At 36.5% G+C, this 24,159-nt stretch overlaps 2 protein-coding genes across 3 annotated transcripts; one reads left to right on the forward strand and one right to left on the reverse strand.

Annotated features, from left to right (window-relative positions):
- Window positions 1-1,572: 1,572 nt before the first annotated feature.
- On the forward strand, window positions 1,573-4,941 carry LOC113337737 (nitrate regulatory gene2 protein-like). 2 transcript variants are annotated; one of them, XM_026583336.1, is made up of 4 exons: window positions 1,573-2,570; window positions 2,658-2,860; window positions 2,986-3,209; window positions 3,611-4,941. In XM_026583336.1, the coding sequence occupies exons 1-4, from the start codon at window positions 1,847-1,849 to the stop codon at window positions 4,392-4,394; spliced, it is 1,935 nt and encodes a 644-aa protein (XP_026439121.1). In that variant the 5' UTR covers window positions 1,573-1,846; the 3' UTR covers window positions 4,395-4,941. The 2 variants fall into 2 exon arrangements, with proteins under 2 accessions (XP_026439121.1, XP_026439120.1); XM_026583335.1 differs by having other exon boundaries at window positions 1,573-2,860.
- LOC113337738 (synaptotagmin-1-like) lies at window positions 4,934-8,926 on the reverse strand. The gene is made up of 12 exons (XM_026583337.1): window positions 8,623-8,926; window positions 8,411-8,509; window positions 8,268-8,318; window positions 8,064-8,187; window positions 7,216-7,334; window positions 7,013-7,114; window positions 6,665-6,739; window positions 6,451-6,527; window positions 6,115-6,361; window positions 5,680-6,030; window positions 5,332-5,463; window positions 4,934-5,245 (listed from the first exon to the last, which is right to left on the reverse strand). The coding sequence occupies exons 1-12, from the start codon at window positions 8,731-8,733 to the stop codon at window positions 5,117-5,119; spliced, it is 1,617 nt and encodes a 538-aa protein (XP_026439122.1). The 5' UTR covers window positions 8,734-8,926; the 3' UTR covers window positions 4,934-5,116.
- Between the last annotated feature and the right edge of the window lie 15,233 nt (window positions 8,927-24,159).

Raw genomic sequence — 24,159 nt, forward strand, 5'->3', positions numbered from 1 at the left:
GGGGGTTAATCTTTTTGTTTGAGAAAAATAAAACAACTGAACAAGTATCCCGGAGCAGTTAATCATGCACTACTTATAGCGCGCTTGGATATAAATCTACTTTTGATTTCTGCTTCTCCACAAAACGACGTTAGGCGCAAAACTATTTTGCTTCACAAGAAATTTATTTTTCAACTTTTAAAAGTCGCCTTGAAATTTATTTCTGATGTGTTATCCAAACGGGCTACTACTGAATACTGATATACAAGAAGGTGGTGGTGCATTTGCATTGTCTTGTGTGAGCCAATGCATCGGCAACAGAAAAGTAGAATCAAATTGTTGGACGCAGTTGCTTAGAGCAAGTCTTATGGTGGAATACAAACTATTCCAAGTGTGGAAAAATCATGGAATGTCAAGTCTAGTGGCTTCCAAGTTGGGGTCTTCCACAGAAAATCCAAGCAAGGTTCCACGGTGTCGTGGAAGGGTTCGTGGAATCCATTTGAACGCCAATAAGAATAGCGTTAAACGCAATTAAGAATGAAGCTAAAAAAACGCAATTAAGAATTGCGTTTTTTTTTATCCGTAGATTTAAAATGAGTTGTTGAAATCTAACGGCTGAAAAAAAAGCTCCACTAAGAATAGCGTTTTTTTAGCTCCATTAAGAATAACGTTTTTTTTTTGTCCGTAAATTTAAAATGAGTTGTTGAAATCTAACGGCTGAAAAAAGAGCTCCATTAAAAATAGCGTTTTTTAGCTCCATTAAGAATAACATTTCTACTATTCCACAATTACACTTGCACTTCCATCCACAGTTCCAAGTGTTGAGGTGGCGTGGAAGATGGGAGATAAATGGAATCAACCATAAGACTTGCTCTTATGACTAGAGTCCGGTTCCAACATTCAATAATCATTGAGCTATGAGCCTCCCGATCTACCTTGTACTTGTCATTTGACTCATTGTCATTCCCACAGTAAAAATACAAAAAACAGGTATTCCTACTCCCACAGTAAAAGTAAAAAGACAAAAGTGGTTAGCAAAAATTGTGGGGAAACATGATGGACAACCAAGATTTTACGCCTGTACGGTATAAAAAGTTAAAAACAACTGAAAAAAAACGTAAATATCCAACAGTATAAAGGATAATATCGTCAAAACAATGCCAAAGTTTAGCAACTCCAAAAATGTACTTCCCTGCTTCCACTAACACAGTTCCCTACAAAATCCCAATCTCTTCCCAATAAGTGCAAGTTTCCAAAAATACCCATCCAGATTAACCAACATTAATTCTCATTCAATAAAATCATAATCAAAATATAATCGAGTTACCAAAATTAGATTTAAATTTCCGTTGAATTACCTACTGACTAAACTGCCCTTTTCCATGCAAGAAAACTTTGTAACTGTCCCATTCTGTTCTGGCGCAATAATTAACCAGGTAAATTTGGGATCTTTTTGGATCTGTATAATTAATTGCGTACAGTGAAAATAACGTATGACATAAAGGGTAATACTGGTAAAAAAACATTCAAATAAAGAAATACCCCTCGCACCCCTTCCAACGCTCATTGTCTCTCCTCTGTACATCTCAAAACTGTTGTTTCTGCTCATCATCTTTCAAGTTCTAGAGAGAGAGATAGACTGAGAGAAGAGAAACCCAGAGAGTAGATAAGCTTCAGCCCGAACCAGATACATAAAAAGCAAAGTTTTGATCTTTCTTGGTTGAGAATTCAGAAATGAAAAACAAAAACAAGACAAAACCCAGTTTTCTTTAGTGAAACACAAGAAGAAGCAGCAAAAGTTGGTAGAGAATCAGAAAGTTTTTAAGAGAAGAAGAGCCCCCCAAGTTTGTTGTTTGTTGTTTCAGAGATGGGTTGTTGTTATTCAAGAGTAGAAAGAGAGGAGATGGTAACAAGATGTAAAGCAAGAAAAAGATACATGAAACAATTAGTAAAAGCAAGACAAGCTTTTTCAGCTGCACATATATTATATCTAAGATCTTTAAGAGGAACTGGTTCTGCACTGTTACAGTTTGCAACAGCTGAAACAAGTCTTCATCATCACCATCAGAAGCTTCATAATCATAATCATAATCATGTTCCATCATCACCAGCACCATTAACACCACAACCACCACCACTACCACCAATGAGTCCAATAAGTTCTGATAACTGGACATCAGTTACAGCTTCTCCACTACCACCACCACCTCCACCTCCACCACCACCACCACCTCAATCAGCTTGGGATTTCTGGGACCCATTTACTGTTGATCCTTCAGCATCGAGGTCTATTGTTACTGAAGAAGAGGATTGGGAAGCTACTACTACAACTACTTCTGAAGTTGTAACAACAACAGCTATCACATCAGCAAGTATTGCTGCACCACCTTCTGTTATTACTAGTTGTTCTAAGGATACCACTGTTACTAGTGAACTTGCTATGGTTGTCTCAAGAAATACTAAAGATCTTGTTGAGATTATTAAAGACCTTGATGAGTATTTCCTCAAAGCTGCTGATACTGGTGCTCATGTTTCTGTTCTTTTAGAAGTTTCAAATTCTAGTTTCTCATCTGATCAGCTAAGAGCATCAGGTGAATGGAGTTTTTCTTTCTTCTTTGTTTGTCCTATGTACTGTTGTAGGTTCTTAATTGAATTAATGGGGTTGTTTTCTTTTGCAGGTAAGGTGTATAACTATGGCAGAAACTTCAGTCCATTAATGTGGACATGGGGTTCAAATTCTAAATCAAGTGGGTTTGGTAGGTTGGATGAGGAGATAATAGCAGGAAGTAATGCTGGTAATGGAAGCTTTCTTAATACTAGTCACTGTTCTACTGTTGAAAGGCTTTATGTTTGGGAGAAAAAACTGTTCCAAGAAGTAAAGGTGCTTCAATTCTGTTCATAACTCATAATTCAGTTTTTGTTGGATACTACTAGTACTGCCCATGTTTTAAATTTCAAATTTGACTTTTGATTTTGATTTATTTTACATTTTTTTGTTTGTCTTAGGAAGCTGAGAGTATTAGGATAGAGCATGAGAAGAGAGTGTCACAGTTGAGGAAACAAGAGATTAAAGGAGGTGATTATATGAAGATTGAGAAGAACAAGAAAGAAATTGAGAAATTGGAATCAAGAATGATGGTGGCTTCTCAGGCCATGGAGACTACTTCTTCAGAGATCATCAGATTGAGGGAATTTGAGCTCTACCCACAACTACTTGAACTAGTCAAAGGGTCTGTTTCCTTTATGTTTTTCTGACTCCATTTCCTCTGCATTTTGGTTTTGGGTGCTCCTGAACTAAGTTGTCTTTACCTTTAAGTGGTTAAACTGAGATACTGCTAGAATGTACTGCAAAGCAAATTTCTGAAGATGCTGGTCTAGTGCTCTGGCATAGTCAACTGTTTCTTTTTAGGTCAAAAAGTTCACCACCAGCTGGTGATTTTTCTTGCATAGGTTTTACTCATCTAGTCTTCCTGCTTTAGCACATTGTACTTACAAAAACATCTTTTTGTAAACATAAATTTCTTGAGTTTTGTGGTTTGTTTTTTGTTCACTAATTGTCACAACCTGGATTGACAATTAGTTCGTTTGGTTTCACAACCTGGATTGACAAACTTTCTATTTCGTTTTGCAGCTTGATGATCATGTGGAGGAGCATGTATGAATGTCACCAAGTTCAAACCCACATCGTTCAGCAGCTCAAGTTTCTCAACATCATCCCATCCCTTGACCCGACATCTGAAATCCATAAACAATCAACTCTCCAGCTTGAGCTCGAGGTCCAACAGTGGCACCTCGCATTCTGCAACCTCATGAAGTTCCAGCGAGATTACATTCACTCACTCACAGGCTGGCTTCGTCTCAGTCTCTTCCATTTTAGCAATCATCCACTTACTAAAACCAAACAGAATGCCGCAATCTACTCTCTCTGTGATCAGTGGCAGCTTGAACTTGATAGAATTCCAGACAAGGTAGCCTCAGATGGGATCAATGGCCTTTTGACAGTAATTCATGCCATTGTTGTTCAACAAGCAGAAGAACAGAAACAAAAGAAGAAGTCGGAGGCTGCTTTCAAGGAACTCGAGAAGAAGGTGGTTGAGCTTCGATCATTGGAGTGTAAGTATGGGCCTTTCTCTACGGTGGGAAGTTCTAGTCTTAAAGGAAATCGAGACCTGGTCGCAGAGAAGCGTGCAAAGGTTGATATTCTGAAAGCAAAAGCAGAGGAGGAGAAATCAAAACATGAGAAGTTGGTGAATGTGACAAGAGCAATGACAATCAACAACCTGCAAATGGGGTTCCCAAATGCTTTCGAGGCAATTACAGGATTTTCTAGAGTGTTCATGAATGCATTCGAGACCGTTTACAACCAAGCTAAAAGCACTGGCGAGAATCATGAATTGAAGAGGATACTTGCTTAAGAAGATGGTGAGAAATCTGTTTATATGTGATAACTTATTTCGGTTGTAGTAGGGTTTGGATCGTAGTGCTTTTCAACATCAATATTTTGATCTTGGCGCTCCCTATCTCAATAACAAAATACAAGTTCTTAGTTAAAACTTGATGACATGGATTAGTGCGATATAGTAAATTTGCCAGGGAGCTGTACTGTAAGTAATGCGTCAGCCATAATTAACTGCAGCACATACAATAGAACGGAGGAACATACAGTATTATTGATCAGGAAAAATCAAGATAGGGATCCGTGAAATTTGTGTTTGGAACTTGATACACATGTAGTTTTAATCTTATATATAGAATGGAACTTGAAACTTTTCTGATGCTTTTTATGGGCCAATTCTGTCTGGGTTCGATAAAGTTGTGAAAAGATTTAAACAGAAGTCAACACAAAACCTGAAATTACTTGCAGTAAAATCGTCAACCTAATGAAACAAATGAAAATAAGAAGGAAAAAGATGCAGATATGCGACACTATTACATTATATGCTGTTAATGTACAGTGATCAAAGTCGAAAGATGGCCAAGAGTATGTCCATAACTCATCCAGGAGCCTACACTCCTCTACTTTTTCTAACCGAAAATTAAAAAGAGGTAAAAGTACTGTTGTCTTTCTTTCCTGTAATGTCTGTACCAACACATACCACGAAGAGGAATTAAAAGTGGAATTATCATCTTTTATCAACTAGGAGGTTCTCCATTGCATCTCAATTTGGAGCTTGCCGTTCTTCGAGTCGATCAGGTGATATTTCTCATTGATTCGTTTGTTGCTGATGACATCCGCAAGGTTGATATCAACATAACCCAGAGTTTCCTACCCAAATGAATATTCAAGATAATGTTACTATGTTAGTACTTTTTTGCTAAACTGAACTGTGATGTGTGAGTTGTGTGAATTACCTTGGGATGCAGGAGCCCTATCCTCGAGGAGGAGCTGACAACTTCGAAATGTATTCTTTCATTCTGGGGGGGTTCCTCCAGCATAAAAGTGAATTCCTCTTCCCACCTAGGATCTCTGTTTTTCTTCACATGCTGTAACCAATAACAGACAAAGAGATAATATGAACACCAACAATCTGGAAAAACAGGACAAAAATTGTGGTCACTTGGGACCAGAAAAAGGAAAAGAATGCTCGACCCTCTTCAGTTCTTTTTTTATTGCAAGATTAAGAAGAGAATATGTTTACAAATAAGACATGTTTTCATAGAGCACCATGCATATAAGTTTTGGTGCAGAAAATTGTGTACCTTAGTTTTTCGTTCTTCCCCTCGGAAAATGAGACGCACATAAGGATTAGTGTGGTGCTTTCCTTCGACATCCTCAGCTGAGTGAATAATAACTACAAGCATACCCCCACCAGAAGGTGTACCTTCAGGAGCCTTTTCAACCTCGTTTGTTTCTTCAAAGTCTTTAGGTATATCTTCCTCCTTAAAGGGTTTGTATGTAACTTCCACAACAATTTGCCCACGCGACTTCTCATTTGTAACATCATTAGGATCCATGTTTTTTAGTAAATCAAGAATCATTTCTTTTGGCTCATTGGGGGGAAGATCTTTCACAGGAATAACATTCATACCCATCTTGTCATGTTTGCCAACCTACAGACATCATTTATCTTTAGAGTACATCTGTTAGACGAAAAAAAAGGATAATAGTTGGGAGTAGAGAACCAGATGGTGTACCTGCTCCCAGTCGAAAACGTTAATCTCTAAAGCCTGCAATTCTGGATCTTTGACAACCAGATTAAACTCCTCGTTCCATTCAGGGTTCAAGTTTCTGTGCTTGACAGTAGTCTTTTTCGATGGAACTCTATCCTCAGTCAGCTTTAGTTTTACGTAAGGATCTGATGCACCCATTAGATCTTTCTTTCTGAGCTTCATTGCGCGCACAACCTTCACATGAAGAATACCAACAGGCCTTCTCTGGGCTCTATATATTCAGCAGAAACTCATCAGAAAAAAATAATTTAGCACAGACAGAGGCTAAAATAAATTACAACACGAAGGAAAGATGCTAACTTTGTTGGATCCAGAATTTGCACTTCCAGGGTTCTGGGCCATAGGTACATGTTAGCAACCTGATCTTTAATAAGCTCCTGCAAGAGAAAACCATATATTACCAGTGGGATTGTGTTGTAACTTTGTCTTTGGTACTCTCTTTTTGACATTTCATTTCAGCTAACTAAATGAAAAGAAGTAATATGTAGTGATATGGCATTATAAGGAGCTTTACCTGCACAAATCTATACAGACCCGGTATCGCCATCAGATCTGCCCCTAGAACTCTCAGTCCGAAGTCAACATGCGGCTGGAAAACCAAGAGAGTTAGTCAATTTAGGAGGTGAAGATTCCTCTCCCAAAAAATCCTGGCGAGGAGCTTCGATGGCAATCAAAACTACTAATGGTCCAAACTACACATTATCTTGCACAATCATGAAGAACGAAATTCTAATGCAAGGGAACCTAATGCTTATGACAAAAAAAAATGATTTGACTTCAAACTTTTGTAGAAGGTTATTTTTCTGTTTTCACTTGAAAAAACTTCTCAATACTTAAAAATAGCACATTATATATCACTTACCTTTTCCATGAGAGAGACCAGAATTTTAGCAAAACAAGGAAAGGTAGGAACCAGTGGCTTTAGGGTAATCCGTGGTTGAGCAAAGACTTGCAAATCAACCACCTGCAGTTCTCAGCAGAAGCAGTATTCATATTAGGATAGCAACTCAAAAATGAAAAGGAGAACTAAATAGACGTTACTTAACAGGGGAAAAGATGGATAACCTGAACAGTAGCTTTCAACCCATATGCCTTGATGGCAACAGTAACATTAGGATTTCCTGCCCATTTCAAGCATGGCTCCATTATCAGCTCCTTTTCGTCAGTCATATAAACTTTGATTCCTGAAACAAATGCGGAAACATGAGTTTTTCAATATTTTAAGAGCTCATTTAACGGTAACTATACAATAAAAAATATCAAGCAAATGGACTATTATTTACAAATCATCAAAGCTAAAAGCCTGCATAATAATAATAAAAAGCATTGCATATTTGGTTAACACCAAAAATAAAAATTGCAAGGAACAAAATCGAGTGATTCAATTGATGCATAATGCATCTACCATTCTCTCTGCAAATAACTACAAACTGAGATAGTTTCTCTCTCAAAGGCTAAAGACTAAACTGCTGGGCTCTAATCCAATACATTATACATATCAAACCTCCTTAGCAGCAAGATAGGTTTATAAGCTGAAGCAGCTTACATTATTTCCGATACCCTTAAAACTTCAATCACTTTGGCTAAGATTTGGATCTAGGGAATAAATAGAATTATCACGCAGCTAAGTATGGCAATTATCTCTGCAACTTTTGTATAATGAGTGTGCAAAATGTGACACTCTAGGTTCTGAAAAATGCTTCAACTTTCATTAAAGTTCACATAAAGCACAGGAAGAGTCACTGAGTTGGACTAGAGTATCCACTGTAAACTATTAACTTGATACGGAGTATGTAACAAAGATTGGTTAGCATAATGATACGAGGCTCAAAGAAATTTTGATGGAAATGCATACATTCATATACATGGGGGCAAATGGATACCAAGATTCAGGTTTATCGAATCCTACTAACCTTGGAAAGTTGGTGGTAAAACGCCCAAAGTAAGTACTTCAAATTCAACCGAGTCAATTTTATACTTTGGAATTTGCTCAGCTATAATTGGTTTAGCTATAGCTTTCGCAGTTTTGCAAATTGCCTACATAATAAACACTTCACATTCAAAACTCATAAAAAAAAACAATCTAATAAAAAAAAAAACTATTCAAACACACATACCTTATCCAAGTAAGGCCACATCTTTTCTACAAACTGGCTTAGCCAATCAACCTTCAAATAAACAGAAATGACCATCAGCATCCCAGCGAAACCCAGGATTCGTGGGCACAAAAAATTGTTAAATGCAAGTTACAAATACATACACGATCATAGTCTGGGTTTTTCACCCAAAACGGTATCTCAGGAAGTAAACCCTCCAATGTTTTCGTGTCTTGCTCCACCAATGGATGAATCTTCGGATTCTACACAATCAGAAGAAGAAAAAAACAGCTTAAATTAGGGTAAAATAAAACAACTCATGGAGATAACAATCACAAAATTAGGGTAAGTAAAACAAACAAACAAACAAACAAACCTTAACATCAGTAGGTTGAAAGTATATGAAAAGAAAATACCCAACCACAACTCCAATTGAAATTCCAATCCCAAATCCACAACAACCTAGTATAGTACTAAAAAAACCCATCTCACTTGAGATATTTTTACCCAAATCTACAATTTTCTTCAAAACATATACATTTCCAGTTTTTGTTTATTTGATTCTTTAGCTCCTATTAGGGTTTTGAGCTCAAAAACTTGCTCTAATATCAAGTAATCACAGATCACTCGTCTTCTCTCTCTCTCTCTGTCTCTTGAATTTCAATCTTAATATTTATTCCTTTCTTTGCTTATTATTACTCCGCACGATATATTCTGATGCGTCTCTAAGTTACAGTAGAGATGATATTGTGTGACTCATGTTAACGTGAGTCAGTAGAACCCATTTTATGATATTTCCATGGTCTTTGATATTGATATGGATGGTATTGTTCACACGCGTTAAAAGGAGGTGGATAAAAATGGTATGTTATCCTCGACAGGTGTAATAGAAAGTAAACTCTTCTTGTTTTTGTGTAATTGATTTCGTGCGCCCGCAATTTTTTAAGGGTTATCTTTAAACGGACAACCATTAGTCGTAACGATCGCTTGAGTGTGACTCGTCGTTTCTCAGTATTTGGTTTTCTTTGTTTAATGACGATGCTATTTTCGGGCGAAAGAGACGAATTCATATTGTTTGGCCGTCCATAATTTATTTTCAAAGTTCATGTGCAATTTTGCTGCGTGCTTCCCCGGCATGGACATTTGCCAAATGAGTGGATCTGCAATGAGAGTGACAAAAAAAACTGCCGGTTGATGTTTCCTGCAATTTCTTGGATAAAGAAACTTTGCTAGGATTAAACCGTCTCCCAACTCTTAATTTCAATTTAACATTTGTTTTTAGTATTCCCTCCGTTCTTTAATTATAGGTTGGTTTCATGTACAATTTGTAACAACATGCACTAAAAGACCAGGCCTTACAATATAAAAGCCCACACTTTATCCTTATCTACTACTTATCTAGTCCATTTAACCATCAGTCAGCGGATTGAGGTTCCGCTCACTGAGTTTGGAGATCTCATGAAATACTCCTCTTATATAAATTTAATTTAATTTAAGTTGTTAATGTATCTTCTTTCCTATTAAAAAAAGTACATTTTTCCATCGAGAGTAGCTCTTTTTTTTTTCTACAATGTTGAGTGACTAACTCACTAAAATTGAAATATCGAAACCAATATTGGAGGGAACCCCATCGAAACAAAAGCCTCTATCCTCGGTCAGCTTTAATTTTACATAAGGATCTGAATCTGATGCACCCATTAGATCTTTCTTTCTGAGCTTCATTGCGCGCACAACCTTCACATGAAGAATACCAACAGGCCTTCTTTGGGCTCTACATATTCAGCGGAAACTCGAGCAACAAAAAAAAAAAAAAAAAAGCGCAAATGCATGCTCAAATAAATTACAGTAGAAAGGAAAGACGCTAACTTTGCTGGATCCAGAATTGGAACTTTCAGGATTCTGGGCAATAGGTACATGTTAGCAACGGATCCTTTATAAGCTCCTGCAAGAGAAACCCATGCATTACTAGTGGGATTGTGTTGTAATTTTGTCTTTCCAACTCTTTTTTTTTCATATTGCTTCTACTTTTTACTTATTTTCATTGCATGTGTTGTTCCCTTATGATTGCTTTCAATAAAAAAAATTCTGGTCAGAAATTCCTCAGCTAACCACCTAAACGAAAAGAAGTAAAATGTAATGATATATGGAATTATAAGGAGTTTTACCTGCACAAATCTATACAGACTCGGTATCGGCATAAGATCTGCCCCCAGAACTTTCAATCTGAAGTCCACATGTGGCTGGAAAACCAAAAAAGTTGGTCATTCAATGTTGTAAGTAGCATGGAACAACATACTCAATTTAGGAGGTGAAGATTCCTATCCCAGGAAATCCTGGCAAGGGGCTTCGTTGGCAATGAAAACTAAAAGTCCAAACTACATAGCACATACTGTCTGGCACAATCATGAATAATGAATTTCTAATGCAAGGGAACCTAATTCTTATGATAAAAAATGATTTAACTTCAAACTTTGTAGAAGGTAAACATATCAGGATAAAATAACGCATCATATCACTAATTACCTTCTCCAGAAGAGAGGCCAGAATTTTTGCAAAACAAGGAAAGGTAGAACCAGTGGTTTCAGGGTAATCCACGGCACCTGCAGTTCTCAGCAGAAGACATAACATTTTCAAGTCTTATGATGCAGATTTTCTTGGAGTAATTCGACCAATATTAATCATTGAACCATGTCTTATACAAAGACATAACATTTTCAAGTCTCATTGTCTCATTGAAGAGAAGCTTTGCAGTATGATCATTGATAGTGGGAGTACAGTAAATTATGTTTCTGCAAAGTTAGTTGAGAAACTTGGTTTACCTGTTTCTATTCATCCAAATCCATATTCATTTGGTTGGATAAACAGTTTTTCAACTCAGCAAATCACTCATCAGTGCCTAGTCAAATTTTCTTTTTCCTGGATATGAGGATTATGCTCTATGTGATGTTATTAATATGAATGCAGTAAGCTTACTGTTAGGAAGACCATGGCAATATGACATTCGTGATGTTCATAATTGTTATGACAATATTTATACTTTTATTCATGAAGGTTTTACTAAAGTTTTGTGGCCTTTACAAACTTCTACTTCAACAAAGGAACCAACAGATAAGAAGACAACTGCCCTAGTTGCTACTATTGTTCGTTCTTTACATCATACTCATTTTCTGAGTTCTCATGAAGTTGCTAAACCTATGATGGATATTCCAGACAAGGTACAACCTTTATTATCTTCTTTTAGTGACTTATTTCCTGCTGAGTTACCTAATATTTTACCTCCACTTAGAGATTTACAACATCAGATGGACTTTATACCTGGAACTTCTATTCCTACTCAACCTAATTATAGGTTAAGTCCTAAAGAGCATGATATATTACAAGGTCAGTTTGATGATTTGTTACAAAAAGGTTTGGTAAGACTTAGCAAAAGTCCTTGTGCTAGTCCAACCTTTTTAGTAGACAAGAAGGATGGTGGATTTCGTATGTGTATAGACTGTAGAGCTTTAAATAGAGTTACTATACCATATAGGTTTACTATACCAAGAATTGATGATATGATTGATATGCTTTCTGGTGCTAAAGTCTTTACCAAGCTTGATTTACGTAGTGCATATCATCAAATACGTATTCGTGAACGTGATGAATGGAAAACAACTTTCAAGACAAAAGAAGGCATGTATGAATGGTTAGTCATGCCTTTTGGCTCATCTAATGCACCTAGTACTTTTATGCGACTCATGAATCATGTTCTACAACCTTTTCTTGGAAAGTTTGTCATCGTATATTTTGGTGACATACTGATTTTTAGCAACAATGAAGAAGATCATATTTCACATTTATCTCAAGTGTTTCAGGCTTTACAAAACAATGTTTTGTATGTGAACTTAAAGAAGTGCACATTTTTTACAAACAGAGTTACATTTTTGGGCTATGTTATGTTTGATATTGTTATCTCTGTGGATGATTCTAAAGTTAAGGAAATTGTGGAATGGCCTACTCCAACATCTATATGTGAAGTACGAAGTTTTCATGGGTTGGCTTCATTCTATAGAAGATTTGTGAGAAACTTTAGTACAATTGCAGCTGGTTTGACAGATTGTTTGAACTGTGATACTTTTGAATGGACTGAAGAAGCGGATAAGAGATTTAATCTTCTCAAGGAAAAATTGTGCAGTGTGTTAGAGCATATCTCGGTCAACCTAGCATGCATTTCTATATCAAGCATGTTTGTCAATGTTAGTGATCAAAACTATAAGTCTTGATTTCTAGTCTACTATAGCTAAGTCTGGGACTAGGATAGTAAGTGTAGTTGAGCTCAAGGACTTCATGGAGATTCATCATACAAGAAGAAGGACTACTCAAGGAACCGGTGGAACTTATCGACAAAAAGGTATGTGAATACTTGAACTTATCTGTCACTCAAATGTCTATCTATTATATCTCCTACTTCTTGAGACAAAAGTCGTATGCTATATATATATAGACTATGATCATACACATTTGGTATTTCGAGCCGAGTATATCTCGCCTATATATATCTCGAAATGTGTGATTGGTAAGCGTTTCGCTTCGACCATGTTTTATTTACCTAGTGACGCAAGTCATGTATGTTTCGATCATCTTTAAAATTGGTTTGACGAGAAATAGTGTAACAACTATATAACTTCCTCTAAGAATGTTTCAATGATTGAAATAAGAGTTTAGATTACATAACCATGTATTCCTTGAACCGAAGTTGTCTAAATTTGTTATCAAGAGAAATCGGTAGGATTGTGGAATTGGCTTTGCCAAGTCCGCGAACTCAGTCCGTGAACTGACGGAAGTTCTCGACCGAGAATTTCTGCTGGATTTTACAAAACTCATTTGTGTGCTTAGTCCGCGAACTGGCGGAAGTTCTCTTCCTGAGAATTTATGTTGAGTTTGGAAAACTCAACCGATTGAACTTAAGTCTGCGAACTTGTTTGTGAGCTTAAGTGGTTATGATATAAAAATGAGTTCTGGACATGAGTATTAAATTACTAAGGAATGTTTTATGCAAACCGTGGCTACAATGTTCATGAGACGATTCAATCGAATCGAATCATCTTGGCTTCAATTGTGTCTTGTGTAGTACATGAGATTTCCTTGCAATTGAATAACTAATTAGCTAGTTCATTTGATCCAATTGAACTAGTTATGGTGAAGACGAACAAGGTTAATATGAAATGCTCACATGGTTAACCTTTTGGTTACTATGTTGAACCAACATGCGCGTACACGTTTGGACACGATTTCACAAACCCAATAAACGTGTATGTCAACTGTGTGTGACAAGTTAAGTTTTCGATCTAACGGTTGAGAAATATTAGATTGAATCTAAATCGGGTTTTTATCTAACGGTGAATATGGATTTCTTTGTAACTAAGGAAAAACCCTTATTTGAAGACTATATATAGGGGACATCTAGCTTTGAGTAAAACTAATCCCCACACGTCTTGTGTGATACTAGTGCGCTCGCTAGAGTCGATCTCCATTAACCTTTGATTTTCTTCTCTAAAATCAGGTTAACGACTTGAAGACTTCATTGGGATTATGAAGCCAGACCGATACTACTTTATCGTAGTTTTGTGATCTGATCTTGCATCTTCTATCGTACCAGCACAATCTTTGATTGTCTTGAGATCGTGAGAGTTCTCCGATAGGCAAGATAAAGAAGTCACAAACATCTTCGTCTCTCTGTTTGTGATTCCTTGACAAACCGCCTGTGTATTCAGGAAGGATTGTTGAGAGGTGATTGATTAATCTAGGTTGTTCTTCTGGAATATAAGACCGGATTATCAATTGGATTCGGTTCACCTTGATTTCATATCAAAAGACGAAACAAACTTTAGGGTTTATCTGTGGGAGACAGATTTATCCTTTGATAGACTTTTCTGTGGGAGACAAATTTGTTTATTGTTAAAGCCTGCGATTGTGTTCGTAACAACTCTTAGTTGTGGGTAAGATCAGCTAAGGGAATCAAGTACGTAGCATCCTGGTAGGATCAGAGGCGTTGGAGCATAACTGTGCCTTGGATTAGTGGGAGACTGATTGGGGTTCAACTATAGGCAAGTCCGAAGTTAGTTTGTAGTAGGCTAGTGTCTGTAGCGGCTTAACACAGTGTGTGTTCAATCTGGACTAGGTCCCGGGGTTTTTCTGTATTTGTGGTTTCCTCGTTGACAAAACTTCTGGTGTCTGTGTTATTTCTATTAATGTATAAGTCCTATTCCTTGAACCAAAACTTGCGAACTTTGTTGATCAAGAGAACCGAAATTGTTTGCACAGTTTGCGAACTCAGTCCCCGAACTGGCGGAAGTTCTCATCCGAGAATATCTGCTGGAGTTTGAAAACTAACTCAGAAAGCTCAATCCTCGAACTAGCGAAGTTCTCAAATCCGAGAATTTATGCTGGAGTTTGTGAACTCCATCCGGGAACTTAAGTCCGCGAACTTGAGTAGGTTATATCTAAAAACGATTGTTCTTGAACACATCTTTATTGATTAAGGAATGCTTTTGCAAATCGTGGCTATAAAGTTCATGAACCGATTCGAGTGAATCAAATCGTTTTTGCTTTGATTGTGTCTTGTGAAGTTATATAAGATCTAAGAAATTGAACAACTCTCTAACTAGTTCATTTGAGTCATTTGAACTAGTTATGGTGAAGAAGAATATGGTTGATATGAAAGTGATCATATGGCTAACCATTTGGTTAACTATTGTTGAACCAACTAATGTACAAGTTTGGGTACGGTTACACAATCCCGTGAACGTACATTTCATTTGTGTATAACAAGCTATGTTTTCGATCTAACGGTTGATAAATATTAGCTTGAATCTAATCAGGTTTTCATCTAACGGTGAATATTGAATGCTTTGTTACTAAGCTAACATTGATTGCAAACCTTGATTTGTAAGACTATATAATGGAGAACTCTAGCAACTGGGAAACCTAATCCCCACACATTTTGTGTGATACTAGTTTTGCTAAGCTATAGTCGATTCTCCTTTAACCTATGGTTTTCTTTTCTCAAACCGGGTTAACGACTTAAAGACTTCATTGGGATTGTGAAGCCAGACTGATACTACTTTTCTTGTAGTTGTGTGATGATGTGATTTTCAATGTTGTTGTAGTAATAGGTTCGTTGAGACTTGCCTTTTACTCCAAGTCTTTAAGTATTCACCAAAAGCTTTAGCAAAATTTTCTTTCGCTCCAAATTCCAAATTCTGAAAGGAAAAGAAAAAAATCCAAAAACGTAAAGAAGAACAAATAAAATAAAAACCTAAAAAAAAAAATCTAAAAACTCTAGGCGAAAGACAAGTCTGCATCGGCGACGCCAAGAATTGATGTGATTTTCAATGTTGTTGTAGTAATAGGTTCGTTGAGACTTGTGACAGCGGATTTTTAGACTTAATTTTTATAAATAAAAATAGCAAACTAAATTAAAAAGATGTTGTGAATATGGAGAGAATGGGGCTAGGATTCCACCATTGGTCGATATTAGTGATTTAATAAAACAATAATTATGCAACTCAATATTTAAATTAATTCTAATAGTATTGCCTAGACATGTAGATTTCCAAAAAAATAGATGTTAATCCAAGCATAGAATATCAAAACCCTAAAGCAAGCATATTCTATCAAGAGAAAATACACCTAACTAATCAAAATCACATAAACAATTTTTAGTTCAATGCAAAAATCATAATAGAGTTGTTGTAATTAATTAATGGAAATATATCACTTTTACCGAAACAACGGCTTCCTCCATAGCCCCAAGGATTGGGTTTAGCTCCTCATTATTACAAAGAAAACTAAATAGAAGAAATAAAAGAAAATTGTGAAACTGGCTACCGGCTCTCCCTTGATTGTGCTCTCTTGCTCTCTATTTATACACACAAACCCATTAATCAGATATATTCTTCCATAACTCCAAAATCTTCTTCTTTTTAATTAAAAATATCTTCAAGAATTTTTCTTCTTCTTCATATTCTCTAAATTTCTTTATTATACCCAAATCTTCTTTAATTCGCAGAATCAAATCCAAGAGAAAATCCTCTAAGATATCTTTCATGTTTAATAGAAGATAACTTCATTTTTTTCAAAACTCCGGTAATTAATACTCATAGATTTCCTGTTTATAAGGAAGAAGATATTCTTGTCTTAAAAATTGTAAATACTTTACTGTTGAAACCCAAATTTCTCGCCAATATTCTGTTTGAAAATGAAGAAGAAGGTGGTGCCCCTATCCAAAGTGCAGGTGCCTTTATTAATTTTCTCAGAGAGGTGCAAGCATCACTATTCGAGCAACTTTTTCAACACAAGTGTATTTCTCCAGAAACACGTACGCAAACATAAAAACACTATAATAAGTACAAAATCAAGCACTAATAATAGAGACACTGAGGACAATTCAGACACAAAAATGTGTCTATCAAATACCCCCAAACTTATTATTTGTTAGTCCTCGAGCAAATCTAGAAAAATGACTACACTTAGCACGTGCAGCAAGCCGTTAAACCACTAGGTGGCCCTAGTGTCGGAGTGTTGTCTCCGGAGGGTTTACCAGAGGTGTACCCACAAAACCTTTACTCCAGACCCTAGATATCTACACAGACTCTTGGAAGGCACTAAAGAATCTCCTTGGTTGGCATACTCTCATTGACTACAGGAGGAAGTACCCTGATGCGAAATTCCAATTGTTGTACACAAGTTTGCACTCAGCATATTAAAATTCATATGTAAGTGACATAGCTCTACTCGGATAGTTTCTGTACATCATAACTGGAGTCAACCAATCACATGGAAAGATTAAGAATATGGATAAAGAGATGGTTAAAAGTGAACGGTGTTTCCCATATCTGTATGAAGGCCTCTGCCAAGGTGAACCTATCCTAATGGACTGAGATACCGGTCTGACTAATATCAACACAACTGGCATATACAAGGGGACCAGTGGTCGATAAACCTAACTCTAGGTCAACACAACTGGCATATACAAGGGCACCAGTGGTCGAATTTATTGAATTTATTCCGGTTGGTCTAATGGTCTGGTCTCATTTTTTTTTTTTGGTATCTCAATCACTCTATTCCACCCTAGCAAAGGTAACAAATTGAATCGTGTGCCCCACCAAATCACTTAAAAAATAAAAACAGAAGGTTTAGGATTCAACGAGATATGGCGAAACTACCATGTTTTTTTTTAATTCTAACACCTGAGCTCTGTGCTTTTATGAATAGACTCTTTAGATGTTTCCATCTAATCAGATTGGTTCCTCAACTCCTACAACCAAGATGTTCCCATCCACTTAGATTGGTTAGTGCCAACCTTAATAAGCATAAATTTCTAGGCTCTAGAGTTTATTTATTGCAACTAAAAGTTTCTCCCATACCCCCAAACTTAAATCTAACATTGTCCTCAATGTTCTAAAGATAAAATTAAAAACATAAACAAGGAGAAACTGTTACCACTTGAAGCAAAAGAGTTAAGGAAAGATATTACCGTGTTGCATGAGCATGGGTTACCTCCCAGGAAGTGCTAAGTTTAAAGTCTTCAGCCAGACTAAGAAAGGATTAGTCACCACGAAGAATCATATAGCAGCAGCCGGAATAATTGCGGGTCATCTGAATCAAAAAGTGTTACCCAAACGAAGAGAAAATCGCAACAGACCATGAAGATACCGAACATACCCTTACTTAACTTTAAGATAACAATATCTAGTTGTGGTTCAGGTTCAGGTTCTATAACTGGGTATAGATAAAAGGTGTTCATCGGCTGGACTTTCTCAAAGGCAGGATCCTGAAGGTCAGGTTGTAGAGTCTGGAAATACTCAACTAAGAATTTAGAAGCACATAAAAGTAACCTGAATAACTGGGGATCCTCTAAGTCAATCAAATTTGACTTACACAGCTGACCATAATGAACGTGGTGGTCTTCCTTAAACAAATGTGTCGACCTTAATCTTCTAAAGTAATTTGGTTTAGTCTCAAAATTCAATAATTGACACATATGAAACTTATACGTTCCCACAATTGGTTGAAAAATATTTGGTGGGAAAACAAAGTCAATTTGGGTACTATCGCCTGGGTAAACCACATCAACCAGAGGATGGGTTTCTAACAACTGAACTTCTTCCTGGACATTATTAGGTCCAGGAGATCTAGTATGAAGGTATTCTAGCACAATTGTTGAGGCACATATATCAAGTCCCAAGTGAGGGACCTTTCTGAGAGTTAAAGGTAAGGCACTAGGAAAGTGATAATCACCCCCAAACTTAGAGTTTTCAGTGTCTCTAGATAGACTAGTCACAATCTCCCTAATTTCTAGATCATCAGATTCTTGAAAATGGTCAATTGATTCTTCTAAGTTACAATCAGCATCCTCACTTATCTCTACGAGTTTATATTCTTCTAAGACTAGCGTTTTTAACTCGCTAGACTCTAAAACAATATTCTCAGGGTAAACTCTTTCCTCTAAACCATTATTGGCTTCGCAAAAAGGAGATACTACATCATCTAAAACGGGGATACTTCTAGTCAAATCGTCGTCCTTTTGAATAGGTGAATAATTACTAAAATTATTTGGATTTGAACTAGAAATAATATTATTATTGTAAAGCTCAATTGGAGTAACAAATTCCTGATCACTATGCTTATATGTGTCTGATTCTTCATCAACACTATCCTCATCATAATCATCATTATAATAATATGAAAATGGTCGAACCTCATCTAAACTAGTAGTGTTACCAATTCCAACCTCGTCATCTTGATTATGTGAATAAAAACTATCCTTATTTTCAAGGGTGGTATTGGGAACACTATATTGGAAGTTAAGACTATCTTGAGCAAATTTTTCCATAATCCTATTTGTACTCTCATTAAACTGCTTGAGGGACTTTTCTAGAGACATCTTAGTTGACTGCTCTATGGACTCTTCTGGAAGCGGAATATTATAAGTCTCTTTCATGAATAAGTGAAACTTATGTGTTGACTCATTGAAACTCTTGAGAGACTCTTCCAGAGAAATAGGAGGATTGTTTTGCTCATATTACCTGTGGGTGTGTGAATAGTAATTAGGCTCATCATGGTATGACCCATAACCTTCAAAAGGAGGATGTTCCCAACCACTATTCACACTATGGTCAAAGTAGTAATGTCCATTTTGTTCAGTTGGATATTCGTTGTATTGGTTATTGTACCAGTTTGACATTCTCAAAATAAACCCACTGACAAGGCTGACTCCACCACAACAAACCTACTGATTTCTAGCAAACAAAAAGCATGATGGCTCCACTTAGATTGTTTCTAGACCAGCTTCTAATCCTTCGAAAGGGAATTCGTTACAATTTAAGCAAACACCTCTGGAATCAATCCGAGTTAAAGTAAGTTGAATAGAGGCGAGGGAAGCTCGGTGAAGCTTTGATACCCAAGGCCTCACCGGTATTACAAGGCGGCGCATTCATGCATTCAACTTACAGAAACCGTCAAGAACTTCGAAGTATTCTTAAAAGAGTAACCAATATTTTTCGAATGACTTTCCTGTTAAGCTCGTTACCCTATCGGTCTCGTTCTAGTCAAAATTTTAGGCTTAGGTTCGCGTTTGGTGTCGTTTTCCTAAGGCGGGCAAGAAGAGAACGGTGATAAATTCCGAACCCTTATATTGTATGGCCAGTCCTTTCCCTTTACTAGGAAATTAAAGCAGCCGTTTTCAAGTACTCAACATATATGCATACGAAGGAAGACAGTAACTCGCTGACAGGGGATTCGCGAGTGTTTCGACAAACTTACCTCCCGTACCAGACGGGAGATGAACCTTTGTAGTCGACTCGGGCCACGACTCCTATGTCATGTACGAACCCGAGGGGCCGAGACGATATCGTAATCGTCGTCCTTCTCTGCAAACAGTTTATATTTAAACTACCCTTCCGTAGGGTTTAAAAATAATGTCATAAAATTTAAAGTTCAAAGTACAAAAAAAATAAAGTGCAAAAGAAAAAGGAAGTCCAAAAAAAAATCTACAAAAAATAAAAATGTCTCTCTTTTTTTTTCTCTCTCTTTTTTTATAAAATAAAAAAAAATCTTCTTCTTTCGCTCCTTTTGCTTTGCCTTTTACTCCAAGTCTTTAAGTATTCACCAAAAGCTTTAGCAAAATTTTCTTTCGCTCCAAATTCCAAATTCTGAAAGGAAAAGAAAAAAATCCAAAAACGTAAAGAAGAACAAATAAAATAAAAACCTAAAAAAAAAATCTAAAAACTCTAGGCGAAAGACAAGTCCGCATCGGCGACGCCAAGAATTGATGTGATTTTCAATGTTGTTGTAGTAATAGGTTCGTTGAGACTTGTGAAAGCGGATTTTTAGACTTAATTTTTATGAATAAAAATAGAAAACTAAATTAAAAAGATGTTGTGAAAATTATGGAGAGAATGGGGCTAGGATTCCACCATTGGTCGATATTAGTGATTTAATAAAACAATAATTATGCAACTCAACATTTAAATTGATTCTAATAGTATTGCCTAGACATGTAGATTTCCAAAAGAATAGATGTTAATCCAAGCATAGAATATCAAAACCCTAAAGCAAGCATATTCTATCAAGAGAAAATAGACCTAACTAATCAAAATCATATAAACAATTTTTAGTTCAATGCAAAAATCATAATAGAGTTGTTGTAATTAATTAATGGAAATATATCACTTTTACCGAAACAACGGCTTCCTCCATAGCCCCAAGGATTGGGTTTAGCTCCTCATTATTACAAAGAAAACTAAATAGAAGAAATAAAAGAAAATTGTGAAACTGACTACCGGCTCACTGGCTCTCCCTTGATTGTGCTCTCTTGCTCTCTATTTATACACACAAACCCATTAATCAGATATATTCTTCCATAACTCCAAAATCTTCTTCTTTTTAATTAAAAATATCTTCAAGAATTTTTCTTCTTCTTTATATTCTCTAAATTTATTTATTATACCCAAATCTTCTTTAATTCGCAGAATCAAATCCAAGAGAAAATCCTCTAAGATATCTTTCATGTTTAATAGAAGATAACTTCCTTTTTTTCAAAACTCCAGTACTCATAGATTTCCTGTTTATAAGGAAGAAAATATTCTTGTCTTAAAAATTGTAAATCCTTTACTGTTGAAACCCAAATTTCTCGCCAATATTCTGTTTGAAAATGAAGAAGAAGGTGGTGCCCCTATCCAAAGTGCAGGTGCCTTTATTAATTTTCTCAGAGAGGTGCAAGCATCACTATTCGAGCAACTTTTTCCACACAAGTGTATTTCTCCAAAAACACGTGCACAAAGATAAAAACACCATAATAAGTACAAAATCAAGCACTAACAATAGAGACACTGAGGACAATTCAGACACAAAAATGTGTCTACCATGTGATCTGATCTTCTTGTTTCTCTCGTACGAGTACAATTGTAATAATTAGCTTGAGATTTCTATATCCGATAGGTAAGATAAAAAGTAATCACAAACATCTTCGTCTCATTTTTTGTGATTCCACAACATCTTTTTTCGCTGTCGATTAAGACTATTTTGAGGTGATTGATAATACTAGGCTGTTCTTCGGGAATATAAGTCCGGATTATCAATTGGTTCCTGTTCACCTTGATTTATCAAAAGACGTAACAAAATTCTTAGGTATATTCGTGGGAGACGGATTTATCTAATACTGTAGACTTTTCTGTGTGATATAGATTTGTTTATTAAAGTGTTCGACTTTGGTCGTAGCAACTCTTAGTTGTGGGTGAGATCAGCTAAGGGAATCAAGTACGTAGCATCCTGCTGGGATCAGAGACGTAGGAGCATAACTGTACCTTGGATCAGTGTGAGATTGGTTGGGGTTCAACTACAGTCCATACCGAAGTTAGTTTGGAGTAGGATAGTGTCTGTAGCGGCTTAATACTGTGTGTATTCAATCTGGACTAGGTCCCGGGGTTTTTCTGCATTTGCGGTTTCCTCGTTAACAAAATTTTGGTGTCTGTATTATTTCTTTTTCCGCATTATATTGTTTATCTTTATAATTGAAATAATATAGGTTATGCGTTGAAAATCAATCAATTAGAATATCCGACCTTTTGGTTGTTGATTTAAATTGATTGACACTTGGATATTGGGCTTTGGTACCATCCAATTTATCTCTCTTTGATAATGACTCGCAGATTTCTATTTGCTTGAGTAAAGATCAAATCGAGAGATTGAGATATAAACTCTTTGATATACTTTTTATCTAGATTGAATCTGACGATCTAGTTGATTCTCTAGAAAGTATATTGGAGTTTTTCCATACAGATTGTTGGGCGGTGTTGTTAGATCATAGCTCAGTCAACCTCGCATGCGTTGCTATCTCAAGCATGTTTGTCAATGTTAGTGATCAAAACTATAAGTCTTGATTTCTAGTCTATTATAGCTAAGTCTCGGACTAGGTTAGAAGGTGAAGTTGAGCTCAAGGACTTCATGGCGATTCATCAGACAAGAAGAAGAACTAATCAAGAAACCGGTGGAACTTCTCGATAAAAAGGTATGTGAAGACTTGAACTCATCTGTCACTCCTAAGTCTATCTATTCTATCTCCTACTTCTAGAGACAAAAGTCGTATGTTATATATATAGACTATGATCATACACAGTAGAAATTTCGAGCTGAGTATATCTCTCTTATCTATATCTCGAAATGTGTGTTGGTAAAGCGTTTCGCTTCGACCATACTTTTCTTTACCTAGTGACGAAAGTCATGAATGTTTCAATCACTTTGAAATTTGCTTTGACGAGAAATCGTGTAACAACTATATAACGTCCTCTAAGAAATGTTTCAATGATTGGAATAAGAGTTTAGATAACATAACCATGGATTCCTTGAACCGAAGTTGTCCAACTTTGTTGATCAAGAGAAATCGGTAGGATTGTGGAATTGGCTTGACAAGTCCGCGAACCTAGTCCACGAACCCAGTCCGCGAACTGGCGGAAGTTCTCATCCCGAGAATTTCTGCTGGGATTTCCAATAACTCGTTTGCTGATTAAGTCCGCGAACTCAGTCCGCGAACCCAGTCTACGAACTGGCGGAAGTTCTTGACCGAGAATTTCTGCTGAGTTTGGAAAACTCAACCGATGTACTTAAGTCCGCGAACTTGTTTTTGAGCTTAAGTGGTTATGATCTAAAGATGATTTGTGAACACAGATATTAAATTATCAAGGAATGCTTACAAACCGTGGGTATAATGTTCATGAACCGATTCAATCGAATCGAATCATCTTTGTTTCAATTGTGTCTTGTGTAGTTACATAAGATCTCATAGCAATTGAACGACTCTTTAACTAGTTCGTGTGAGCCATATGAACTAGTTATGGTGAAGGAGAAAATGGTTGGTATAACACACTCATATGGTTAACCCTTGGTTACTGTATTGAACCAACATACACGTACACGTTTGGGCACGGTTTTCACAAACCCAGTAAACGTGTATGGTATTGTGTATGACAAGCTAAAGATTTTGATCTAACGGTTGAGAGATATTATCTTGAATCTAAACTTACGATGGATATGGTTTGCTTAGTACCTAAGGCAAAACCCTGATTTGAAGACTATATATAGGAGACACCTAGCAAGGGGAAAAAGTAATCCCCACACGTCCGTGTGCTACTAGTTCTCTCACTATATTCAATCTCCATTAACTCTTGAGTTTCTTCTCTAAGCTCGAGTTAACGACTAAAAGACTTCATTGGGATTGTGAAGCCAGACCGATACTACTTTATCGTAGTTGTGTGATCTGATCTTGCATCTTCTATCGTACGAGTACAATCTTTGATTGGCTTGAGATCGTGAGAGTTCTCCGATAGGCAAGATAAAGTAATCACAAACATCTTCGTCTCTCTGTTTGTGATTC

Source organism: Papaver somniferum, unplaced genomic scaffold, assembly GCF_003573695.1.
Source record: "Papaver somniferum cultivar HN1 unplaced genomic scaffold, ASM357369v1 unplaced-scaffold_177, whole genome shotgun sequence".
NCBI classification, from domain to species: domain Eukaryota; kingdom Viridiplantae; phylum Streptophyta; class Magnoliopsida; order Ranunculales; family Papaveraceae; genus Papaver; species Papaver somniferum.